We start from the raw sequence: 11932 nt of genomic DNA, 5'->3' as shown, positions 1-11932 counted from the left end.
AATTTCTTTTTTTTTGGTTTTTTTAACAATTTATTCATAGATCGTTTAGAATTAATATAGTACATTTCATGATATTTTTTATTGTTTATAAATGTGACCAAAAGGGTGTTTATAGACCAGCAATTGTATTTAACTTAGAATCTACAGGTGAAGAGCACCTGTAGATGGGGATAGCTACTCTATATATACACAAATGAATGGCATAGCCGCAATGGCTAGGCAAAAAGAAGTCATATTTATTCCTCCAATGATCTTACTTTACCGATAACCATTGATACCTAGTACTTGTCCGGATCTGATCCTCAGGTCACCTAAATCGCATACTAATCTCGAGTAATCGTATCATGTGTGGACATGGTTAATGTACCTGAGGTTTCTTATATAATAAAGGTGGGAGGAAAGCAGGGATTTCCGTCACAATAAATAGAGATTTATTTTTCAACAAAAATAATATTATAAATCAATCAATATATTAGATATATAAAATTATAAAATACCTAATATAAATAATAAACATTTTAATACAGAGCAATCTAGTCTTCAAGATTGATTACTTGGTTGGTTGATCGGTGGTTGATTGGATTAGACTATTCAGATGTAGACTATTCAGATGTAGACTATTCAGATGTAGACTATTCAGATGTAGACTATTCAGATGTAGACTATTCAGATGTAGACTATTCAGATGTATCTACTATCTAATTGCACAAGGCGAGGTGTGATTTTTGTAATATTTGCATCAGAGTGGAAGCCTGGGGATGTGGTTTATTTTGCTTTGAGGGTTAGGTTTTGTGGGGACGGAGGGTAGAGATAGAGGGTAGTGGTGGAGGGCGAAGATATAGGGCAGAGATATATGGGACGAAGAGATAGGGCAAAGACACAGGGCAAACACAGGGCGTTCTCACCTTGGAGTTTCCTATGCATATTTCATATTAACAGTATATAATGCTCACGGTCCCCGGTTGTCAAATTTTTAAATACTACACAAGCTCTATATCACAAGAAGTTCGAATAAAGGTACATCCAATTATTTTATAGCTTCCCGTTCTAATGCTAACTTGATTAGGATAAGATTCTACCACTATCATTACCGGCATCATTACCAGCAGTAGAAGCGAAATAACCGAGACAAATCATTAACCTTGAAGAAGTGTACGTCCTTGGTACATTCTTCCTAACCCTAGTGTCAACTAACACTTCTAGATTCATGTGCCATATCGAGATTTGGGAGTGCACCTGCGGGCACGACGTTATAACTAGAAACGGCTGGAAATCTTGCCATAACAGTGCCTGCCTTAGAAAGGGGAAAGATACTGTTAGAGGCTATTCCGGTTCCTGCAACGAGTGTCAAGTTCAATCTTGATGCGGATTTCGGGAAGTGAAAAAGGCTGTCGATAGCTGATTATGTTATCCATTGAGGAAGGGGGATAGCGCGGAGTGATGGCATCTCGATAGGTCTGTTCGGACTGATGGTGGAGGATAGAACTATGACCCGCAGGCCAGATGATAGTATTGTTGCTTTGCAAAACTTATTTAGCCGCTCTTCAAATACATCCGCAGCCCGCAATATCAACGCGATTATTTTCCCACATTAGTTTCCCTCTTGGAATCTATTCAATTATTAGCCTTTGTCATAGCAGATAAAGAAGATGAGATAGTATCACTAACCCATATCCACATTCTGGACATGTGTAAATAATTGTTGAACCTTCATCAGCACCTCTCATCTGCACATTACGGAAAGTCATTTCCTCCGCCGGACAGTCTATATTTGGATTTTCACAGCTACGTTTGACTCTTTCGGTAGACTTTCGATCATCGGCAGATACTTGTTGAACATTTGAACGTTTTGTGCGAAGGAGGGAAGGAAAGTTATCGGATCTGGCCACGGATATAGCTGATTGTCCTTCGCTCACCATTGAATCTACCACATTGTTAGCTTTTGTGTATAGCGGAAGACGAAAGTATTATATACTTAGGACGGAATCTCCACAACAATCACATCTCACAAATTTGTCTAAGGACACATCTAGGAGATTGCCACAGGCGTCACAAAATTGCATAACCATTGTGGCGGTTTGATGATATGTTGTAAAAAGTGAAGGTATTGAAGAATTGCGAATATATTTTTTTGGCCGCGGCTTCATGCGGCATTAAGTTAATCCGCTTGATGCTGCCCCACTCACTGTTCCTCGCATGAAATTTTATGCACCCCTCGAATGTCTGTGCAAATGCAAATTCAGAAAGCTAAATTTCGATCTCGGGATAACATCAATATATGTGCATAGCATAGATTAGTGGGGTAGTGTGTCATCTTACAGTTTATAGTCATATATGATACTTGTGTTCCCTATGGTATTGAGTATGAATATTGAAGGGAAAGAGGCGAGGAAATTCAAAACCTTAGATTATTCACTTGAAATCACCAGGCGCGATTCCTTGAGATAAAATGCTTAATGAAATCATGCAAACATATATACTCAACACGAGATAAACGCATTATAGCCCCGTTATATTGCGTTAATATATTGCTCTGAAATTATCATAGTGAGCAATGGCGAGCAAAATATATATGCTACACAAGTATATGAACATTAAAACTACAACTATTAATATTATTCAAGAACATTAATACACCCATATGTGCATCCCACTATTCATACAACGCTTTTTGCCACCAATCACATCTGTTATTTGCAGTGGTATCAGTCTGCACACTTCCCAGACCAGTAGTTCCAAGAATTACTGTCGTCGAGTTACTTTGGTACTCTGGGAAGAAAGGCACCTCTTTTCCATTAGGATTGCCTGTCGCGGCGAAATTCATGATGTACCTTTGTAAAACGGCTGCTACAGTAGCATTTACAGGCATTCCATCATCAGAAGTTGTGGTGTCGCCATTGAAGAAGGTATAAGCAATATCTTCACCGTGAAGTCCTGGTGGAACGGTGAAGAAGTAAGAGTGAGTTTCGTTAAGGAACGCGGTATTGAGGAAGCGAGTGTTGCATGTGAAAGCAAATTCAGCTGTAATCAGAGATGCCCGTTCCAAAATATTTTTGTACGGATAGGAACCATTATAGACTGGAGGGTATAAGGTCCCAGTGATGTAGGCAAGGGTAGAATTAGATATGGTGGGTAGAGCTGTGACAAGATCATTGATGATGTCTGCTTCTGTGGAGAAGAAAGGAGATGTGAAGAATGCACCTTCATCAGAATTGTGTCCGGTCATGACCTTGACGTTTGTATCGAATTTGCCTTCAAGAAGAAGTTTGGCTGATAGTTCAGGTACAAATGTGCCGTCAACTGCAGGCCCGAACGTAAAAGTACCATAAGCAGCTGTTCGTGCAATAACGATAGTATTAAGTCCGGCCAGAGTAGTGAAGTCAAGGCTTCTCAAATCCGATACTGAGGTGATGTTGGGGCCAATGAGTTCCTGTGCTTGTGTGATGACATTTTGAAATGTCCCCTCTGATTGAACAGAAGAATAGACGGGAGGAAAGCCAGGACTCTGTAAAATAGCCTGGGAGAAAGGTGCACTGCCGTTGCTACCACCATATGCTGTAATCTGATGCATGATCGACCCAGCTCCGGCAGATTCGCCAATGACCGTTACTCGGTCTGAATCTCCACCAAAGAGGTAGATATACTTTTGTACCCTGGATTTGTATAAAGTCAACAAACTTGTAGCCAGACTCGGCAAGAAGAGTGAAAGAGGCTTACCATTCTAAAGCCAGTCTCTGATCAAGAAGAGCTGCATTTGCCGCTCCACTTTCTTGAAATGTGGGACCAGACAGCCATCCCTAGATATAATCAGTTACTTTCCTCGAAATAGTTCAGGGTGAACTTACAAAGAGGCCAAGTCTATAGTTGAGGGCAACGTAAATCACACCTTCATCTCCATTCTCTTGGCTTCTCGAAATCAAGGTGGCGGGGTTTCCCGAACCAAATTTCGATCCAGCAACGTAGCCACCTCCGTATATCCAGACCACAACCGGCGCTGTGCTTTCACCGCAAGAGTCGTAGATGGACTTTGGTACAATGACATCAAGGAACAAGCAGTCCTCCGAAGTCAATGGTGCTGGTGCGGGAAGTCCTGAGATAGTGAGATTCTTTTCCACTGCTTCTACTTCTGCCTCGACAAACTCCAAAACAGTTGCGTTAGCACCGCCGAAGTAGTACGAAGCAACCTCTTCCCAATATGGTGTTGCTTGGGCACAAATGGCTCCTTGCTGGCCGTCGTTAATGGTACGATTCACTTCAGGTTCTATTGGAGCTGCAAATCGGAGATTTCCTATGGGAGGAGCGGCATATCGAATGTTTGAGAAATTGTAGTACTGTCCTGTCTCCTGTGATTTTTTTAGCACTCAACCCGGAACTTGATTGACAGATGTTTGCATACATTTATCGTAGCCCGATGAAGAGCATACTCAAGATCAACGACGGGCAAGGACGCGTTGGTGGGCAAAGCATAGGCTACTCGAGTCACAAATGCAACAATTGCAATGGCCTTGATCGCAATCATTTTGATATTTTGAGAAAGGAAGCAATTTACAACGGAGCAAAAGGCATGAAAAAAAAAGTATGGAAAAGGGAGTTTAGTTCATATATGACATGGTTAAGTAAGCGTGCAACAGTGCATCTGCTTTTCTTACCTCGGTGGCTTAAGGTTATCCCACATAACACTTGCTTTGGCGCCCAAAAATGTATCTTGTCCTGCACAAATTGCTGACGTTTGTCAACAACGCAGCTCGATCGATATTCGGAAATGAGTAGCTTGTCTGTGCACTAGCAACGGCGGTCAAACTAGATTCTAGCATTCTACTGCATGGAATGAAAGGACGGGACGAGATCTGATTGCCATGGTACTCTCCACAGCCACTAGAAAGAGGGGGGGGGTTCTCCTAACCACTCATATTCAAGAATCCGTCGGTGAACCAACCCTTTAGAGGAGGTGAATTCATTTACAAGGATTTCGAGACACTAGTCCAGGGACAATGCCTTAATATAGCCGATATTTGATGTATAACGCCATGTACGGAATATGGTTTTCTTCAACGCCGAAAACCTGGATATTCGTAGTTAAGGCCGCTGAAAGTGTTTTCCGCTTCCGACCTTCCCTTTCGGATGAAAAAGTGTGGATGTTTTGGCCCATGCGTAGAATACGAACATTCTCGGAAATAGCGGCATGCAAAACATGTTGAAGTTGTGAACTTCACATCAAGCTTGCTATTGCTTGCCATACTCTGTTCTTGTCCCAAGGCTTAGAATGAATTTATTTTCACCCGTGGTGATCTTTTTCAGAGCGATGGCTATTTGAAGGCTATTTGATAAGAGTACCTACCGAGGTAGGTAAATGGTACGGTATGGGTCGACTACACCTCCCGTAGTTTGATCAGCCTTACGCTCGAGCCACACAACCTTCATTCCCCATTTCCAAATCCCATGATACCAGCTATCAAGAATCATTACACAACTCACCTATGTAAAGTTTGAACCTCGCAGATCATGTCCACAATCGCCCAGCCTCGAGAAAGCTCCGTGAATGGCCGTCGTGTGCCTTTACTCACAACACCTACTTCCTCAACACGACCGAGTTTAGACCATTCCCGTTCCACTGAACCGTCTCCCAATCGAGGACCTTCAATTGCGATACCACGGCGTAATCGTGCCGCTCTACGAGAATATTATAACCTCAAAAAAGGGCAAGAAGCGCCTACTGACGATGCCGCATCTGAAGCTTCCTCGGTACACTTCGATAGTGAAGTGCAAGAAAGCGAAATGGACAAGGATGGATTTGACGGCAAGAAATACGTGAAAGAGGTTCTGGAAAAGCAAACACTGGGCGAGCTGCTGCGGACTTATAATGGAGTTTTGACTGATATAAGGGCTCTCGATGCGGAGAAGAAGGCACTGGTTTATGATAATTACAGCAAGTTGATCACGGCAACAGAGACAATCAGAAAGATGAGGACGAACATGGACCCGTTGAATCCAATGGCTAGTACGCTGGACCCGGCAATTGCGAGTATCTATGAGAGGGCTGAGAAGATTAAGGGTGAGTTGAAGGAAGGTCTCACGGAATCACAGAGAAAACTTATGGAGATGGGCGCAGAGGAAAGAGCAGCATTTCAGAAGAAAAAGAACATGAAGAAGCTTGTGTTGCGCGTTTTGGAAACACCCGAGAAGTTGAGAACTTTCATAGCAGAGGGTAATGAAGAGGAAGCCAAATCAGAATGGGAGAAAACTTTGACTCTGTTAAGAAGTTGGAAAGAGAGGGGTGTTGGGGGGGATGATGTGCAAGCATGTATAGAAGATGGAGAGGCAGCTTTGAGGGGCGAGCCTCCAAATGAGAAGAGTTGGGTTAACATAAAGGGCAAAGGAACATCATGACGCGACGACACCAACATCTGAATCACTTATCACACCTGGAAGCTCGAGCGAATCATTATTCGTGTAACCTGGTAGGGTCACCGGGTTACCACTATTCTACCAATCCACCTCATCCTTGTGGATGATATCAAAGGGATCCCTATCGACCTCGCTAACTGCAATTTCCGCTTTGCCCTCCAGTGCCTCTGTCAAAGCAGTCTGCATTCGGTCCTTCAAAAAGGCTCTTTCGGTGTTGCTGTGGAATGCAGTAACAACACATTTGCCTTGCTCGACGGCCGCCAAGGCTTCATGATGGCTCAATTCGCCAGTGAACAACAAGTCAACGTCCAAGCCATTAAGCATGGACCCCCCGGATCCGGCACAAATTCCAATGGAAGAAATCTCAATAGAAGATTTTTGTCCTCTTGGTATGGATTGTGGAACTGCTATGGAAAGTCCGGAGAGCCGGTCTCCAATTTGGAGTGAGGATTGCATCCGTGCAACAAGGTCTCCTAGCTTTTGAGGTTGCTTGAATCGGACGATTCGGCCATATCCGGCGCCTTCGAACCCACTGGGTATATCCTTGACGGGGTTAATAATTAAGCGTTGGTGGTCGATTGACTTGGTACCAATGCTATTGCATATCAGTGTCTCATAATCATGAGTAAAATGAGCACGAAAAAGGAACATACGATGGATTCTTTCCTAAGGGTCGATTGGTGACTATATCGGCGAGCCAATCATTGAGGCCTTCTGGTGCAGCATCCACAGCCGTATGAGGACTGTAAACACTGATTCCTTCTTGGGCAAGTCGAAGGAGAGAACTTTGTTGGGAGTTGGCGAGGGTGACTGCTTTCAAAGGACGGAAGATGATAGGATCTTAATATTAATTAGACAAATGATATTAACCTTTGCTCTATATTTATGCCAAGTCTACTTACGATATGTGACAATGACTGAATCTTTCCTACGGATAGCTTCATCTGCAACCCCTTTGGTGAGGTCAACAGTCAGAAGAACTGAATCCTTAAGATGATTTTCACGATGTGGTGCCTCCAACAAAACTTGAGGATTGTCAGTGAGGAACACACCCTAGAGTTTCACGAAGTAACCTACGCCCTGTGTTATCAAAACCACTGTCCGCGAGTTTCTCTGGGTATCTGCAATGTACCATGAGCACTGGGCTTTCCTTTGGGAATATTGATTCATTATAACCTACAACTTTCTCATAGCCGACACAACAGCCTGAGTGAATGGCGAAGAAGTTGTAGACATGGTTCTTTTTGATCTTACGATGTTCTTAGAAACTATCCTTGAGAACATCACATTCAATATCGAATTCGTGTTGTTTTATTAGTAGCCCACACGTTGATGACTTTCTTCAATATTTCAAGGCATACTAAAGCGGCGACATTTTTGCATCATCACAATCACAATCCCCGATTTCGCATGACATGAGAAAAAGTTACAATCTACACCATTATTTTACATATATCTGATTATTACCACGGAAATAATGTCAGAACCATCCGGCGTATCTGCCGAAGGTCTCAAGGTCAAAATCACAGATTTACTAAATGCAAGCTATGTTGAGATCGAAGACATGTCAGGTACGAATATTTTCTCCTGCCCCGCAATGCCCCCGCCATACTGAATGATTCGGGTCTACAGGTGGTTGCGGCCAGGCGTTTTCCGCAGTGATTGTTTCGCCACAATTCGAGAAGAAGACTACTTTGGCAAGGCATAGACTGGTAAATGGAGCTTTGAAGACGGAGATTGCGGCCATTCATGCCTGGACTCCGAAGTGCTACACGCCAGAACAATGGCAGAAGCAGAAGGAGGATGGTAAGGAAGCGGTTGCGCCAGGAAAGAATACTACTGGCGAGGTTGTCGATGGGACAAGTGCCTGAAGGACGAAACGGGTCGGAGTTCTGGCACAGAATATACATACACTATGACGTCCGGGGTGGTGGGAGTAAATGGATAGGGAGGAATGAGTCCCTAGGTAACATTGGAGGGACATAGGTGGTATACCAAGGATTTATTGAGATGACATAAACTCATATGTGATTGAGCCTTGTGTAGGAGGTCATATAATGACATGTTGTCTAGGTATTGGGAGTGGTAGAGCAACATGAAGCATTGTGTGCTGAACCACTGCGCTGGTTTACCTAAATCCGGACCTTGTGGATATCGAGGACAGTGTCTTCCAATGCATGTGTGTTGGACTGGTACGATACTGAGTCTTTCGGTCATACCCTGATAAGCTCTCGTATGCTCATTCACACGAGGCCAAGCCATAATGTTCAAGCCTTCAAACAAGTCAAACAATGACAAGCTTCGTGCAGCAAATTGTTTCTAGTCCCTTTCCCGTTCCCAGGCTAGAGCATCCTATTGCCAGTAATCATGTCTGAATCTTGCTGACACGTTGTGCAATAACACTGAATACTGCAATAGATGATATGAATAAAACTATGTTGTAGAACTATAATCTAGTAAGTCAGGAACCCTAAAGATTCGATCATAGAAGAAACCTACAGCATTCCTCGAATACGTGCTCTCTTCAGCATCCGTTCTGGCTTCTACAAAAAGTCTGCGTAAGTTGGGTAAGTTTGCCTTGGAGAAAACCATCATTAGTTCGCAATTCAATAAAAATAGGAGGAATTAATGTTACCATATTAAATCCGGACCTTCAAGGAATTCAGCAACAATTTGTTTCATATGACTTTACGCCGTATATGACAGGGGATTACAATCTGGAAGTACGATTGCCGGGTCCCCTGTTCTTTCAAGATCTAGCGAGTCCTCCACAAAGCGTACCAGGCTGAAGCTACCTATCCTATCAACAATCACCACTTTAACAGCAACCCCATACCTTCCAAGTCCTTTACAACATAATCTACGAATCTTACGATTCACCCTTTCTTTAAAGAGCATACCTGCCAATACATACCCTGAAAATCGCAAATCTACGATAATCAATCACTTCCACTAACCGTGGCCTCACTGTCAAACAACAACTTAGCCATAGGCGTATGAGGGGCACCCTCAAGGTCGCCATCTGTGTGAGCGATGGCGGTGAATAGGATCAAAGGGGCCTTCGCGCCACCCAAGAAGGGAGAAACATATGAGTTGAGAGCGGGTTTGGTATCTCAATATGCCTACGAGCGCAAAGAAGCAATTCAGAAGACCATCATGTCCATGACCTTGGGTAAAGATGTGTCTGCGCTGTTTCCAGATGTTTTAAAGAACATTGCTACATCAGATTTAGATCAGAAGAAGCTGGTATATCTGTATTTAATGTATGTTAAAATTGTGCATGAGGATTAGAAGAGAATCGTGTACTGATCTAATGTTTACTTTAGGAATTATGCCAAATCGCATCCAGACCTTTGTATTCTAGCGGTCAATACCTTCGTACAAGACTCCGAGGATCCAAATCCACTGGTACGAGCTCTTGCGATTCGGACAATGGGTTGTATTCGGGTCGATAAGATGGTAGATTATATGGAAGAACCACTACGGAAAACGTTAAGGGACGAATCGCCCTATGTACGAAAGACTGCGGCAATCTGTGTTGCGAAATTATTCGACCTTAATCCTACAATGTGTCTCGAGAACGGTTTCCTGGAAACTCTACAGGAATTGATTGGAGATCCCAATCCTATGGTGGTTGCCAATTCAGTGACGGCGCTCGTGGAAATTAATGAGACTGCACCGGAGACAAAGGCTTTACGGATCACATCTGTGACATTAAAGAAGATGCTCATGGCTTTGAATGAGTGTACTGAATGGGGAAGAGTCACAATTTTGTCCACTTTGGCAGATTATCAGGCTTTGGATGTTAGCGAGTCGGAACATATATGTGAAAGAGTTTCTCCTCAATTTCAACATGTCAACCCAAGTGTTGTCTTGGCTGCTGTTAAGGTTGTCTTCCTGCACATGAAGAATGTCAACGCGGACTTAGGGAAGCAGTATTTGAAAAAGATGGCTCCACCACTTGGTAGGTAAAATATTCTTGTTGATGAGGAATTGCGCTAATCATTTCCCAGTAACTCTTGTTGCTTCAGCCCCAGAAGTCCAATATGTTGCTTTGAGGAATATCGACCTTCTCTTGCAAGCGAAGCCAGACATTCTCAGCAAAGAACTGAGGGTCTTCTTCTGCAAATATAATGATCCCCCATATGTTAAACTTCAGAAATTGGAGATTATGGTACGGATAGCAAATGACAAGAATGTTGATCAATTGTTATCTGAGCTCAAAGAATACGCACTTGAAGTCGATATGGACTTCGTTCGAAGAGCTGTCAAGGCTATTGGTCAAGCAGCTATAAAAATTGAGAGCGCAAGCGAAAAGTGTGTCAACACATTACTCGATTTGATTGCTACAAAGGTCAACTACGTGGTTCAAGAGGCTATTGTGGTTATTAAAGATATTTTCAGAAAGTATCCAGGTTACGAAGGAATCATCCCGACCTTGTGCAAGTACATTGACGAATTAGATGAGCCAAATGCAAGAGGAGCTTTAATTTGGATTGTCGGCGAGTATGCTGAGAAGATCAGCAACGCAGATGAAATTCTTGCAGGATTTGTTGAAGGGTTCATGGAAGAATTTACCCAAACTCAACTTCAAATCCTGACAGCTGTCGTCAAGTTATTTTTGAAGAAACCGGACAACAATCAAGGTCTTGTTCAAAAGGTCTTGCAAGTATCAACGGCCGAAAATGATAACCCTGATATAAGAGATAGAGCTTATGTATATTGGCGTTTATTATCAGGTGATCTTTCAATAGCAAAGGTATTTATTACTTTTCCCTCCTAGGACCATCCATAATAACAATAATTCTAGGACATCATCCTTTCCGAAAAGCCACCCATCACTACAACCATGACATCTCTTCCACCAGCTCTCCTCGAACAACTTTTAGGTGAACTCAGCACGCTTGCTTCTGTCTACCATAAACCCCCTGAGACATTCGTTGGCCAAGGTCGTTACGGCGCTGACGCCATTCAACATGCCGCTATCCAGGAACAACGTCAAAATGCTGTCGAAAACCCAATTGCGGCGGCCGTTGCCGCAGCCGCAAATGGTACTACTGCTCAAAATAATGCTGAGAATCTCCTCGATATTGATTTTGATGGTGCGGCTCCAGCAAGTGCAGATGCGCCTCCAACTGCGGGCACAAGTGGATTGGAAGGATTAGCAGGCACGCCTCAAAGAGTAGATAGTCCAGCTGCGGGCGCAAGTGCAGGTGGTAATATGGCGGATATGATGGGTTTATTTGATGCTCCTATTCCTACTGCAGGCGGAATGGGTGGCATGGGTGGGATGGGAAATGATATGATGAATGGATTCGCAGGGTTGGATTTGAGTGGTTCTAGTCAACCACCTGGTGCACAGACACAGTTACAGCAGGGTGGTGGGAAAAAAACGACAGAGGATCTTTTGGGAATGTTTTAGGCTTGAAGATGATGTTAAGTCGGTGGGGAAAAGAGGACGCCGGAGCGGGAAGGGTTTGTGGTAGTCAAGGAAAGAGGATAGCGAAAATGAAATGTTTGATAAGAC

At 43.3% G+C, this 11932-nt stretch overlaps 7 protein-coding genes across 7 annotated transcripts; 3 read left to right on the top strand and 4 right to left on the bottom strand.

Moving 5' to 3' along the window:
* Positions 1–1591: 1591 nt before the first annotated feature.
* Positions 1592–2332, bottom strand: SS1G_11854 (predicted protein; the record flags this gene model as incomplete). Its single annotated transcript, XM_001586775.1, has 3 exons — positions 1592–1610; positions 1669–1924; positions 2320–2332. 3 exons carry the CDS (start codon positions 2330–2332, stop codon positions 1592–1594), a joined length of 288 nt encoding a protein of 95 aa, XP_001586825.1.
* A 321-nt stretch (positions 2333–2653) lies between these two features.
* SS1G_11853 (hypothetical protein) lies at positions 2654–4519 on the bottom strand (the record flags this gene model as incomplete). The annotated part of the gene is made up of 4 exons (XM_001586774.1): positions 2654–3653; positions 3718–3797; positions 3846–4343; positions 4397–4519. 4 exons carry the CDS (start codon positions 4517–4519, stop codon positions 2654–2656), a joined length of 1701 nt encoding a protein of 566 aa, XP_001586824.1.
* A 983-nt stretch (positions 4520–5502) lies between these two features.
* SS1G_11852 (hypothetical protein) lies at positions 5503–6209 on the top strand (the record flags this gene model as incomplete). The annotated part of the gene is made up of 2 exons (XM_001586773.1): positions 5503–6052; positions 6112–6209. The coding sequence occupies 2 exons, from the start codon at positions 5503–5505 to the stop codon at positions 6207–6209; spliced, it is 648 nt and encodes a 215-aa protein (XP_001586823.1).
* A 274-nt stretch (positions 6210–6483) lies between these two features.
* On the bottom strand, positions 6484–7540 carry SS1G_11851 (hypothetical protein; the record flags this gene model as incomplete). Its single annotated transcript, XM_001586772.1, has 4 exons — positions 6484–7000; positions 7059–7245; positions 7308–7430; positions 7483–7540. 4 exons carry the CDS (start codon positions 7538–7540, stop codon positions 6484–6486), a joined length of 885 nt encoding a protein of 294 aa, XP_001586822.1.
* Positions 7541–7882: 342 nt separating this feature from the next.
* On the top strand, positions 7883–8276 carry SS1G_11850 (hypothetical protein; the record flags this gene model as incomplete). Its single annotated transcript, XM_001586771.1, has 2 exons — positions 7883–7976; positions 8038–8276. The coding sequence occupies 2 exons, from the start codon at positions 7883–7885 to the stop codon at positions 8274–8276; spliced, it is 333 nt and encodes a 110-aa protein (XP_001586821.1).
* A 494-nt stretch (positions 8277–8770) lies between these two features.
* On the bottom strand, positions 8771–8997 carry SS1G_11849 (predicted protein; the record flags this gene model as incomplete). Its single annotated transcript, XM_001586770.1, has 2 exons — positions 8771–8851; positions 8905–8997. 2 exons carry the CDS (start codon positions 8995–8997, stop codon positions 8771–8773), a joined length of 174 nt encoding a protein of 57 aa, XP_001586820.1.
* A 441-nt stretch (positions 8998–9438) lies between these two features.
* SS1G_11848 (hypothetical protein) lies at positions 9439–11827 on the top strand (the record flags this gene model as incomplete). Its single annotated transcript, XM_001586769.1, has 4 exons — positions 9439–9668; positions 9732–10369; positions 10419–11122; positions 11216–11827. The coding sequence occupies 4 exons, from the start codon at positions 9439–9441 to the stop codon at positions 11825–11827; spliced, it is 2184 nt and encodes a 727-aa protein (XP_001586819.1).
* Positions 11828–11932: the final 105 nt, after the last annotated feature.

The sequence above is a fragment of the Sclerotinia sclerotiorum genome, genomic scaffold (assembly GCF_000146945.2).
Source record: "Sclerotinia sclerotiorum 1980 UF-70 scaffold_20 genomic scaffold, whole genome shotgun sequence".
Taxonomy (NCBI): Eukaryota; Fungi; Ascomycota; class Leotiomycetes; order Helotiales; family Sclerotiniaceae; genus Sclerotinia; species Sclerotinia sclerotiorum.
Note: the sequence above shows the minus strand (reverse complement) of the source record. Positions and strands in the feature narration are given on the sequence as shown.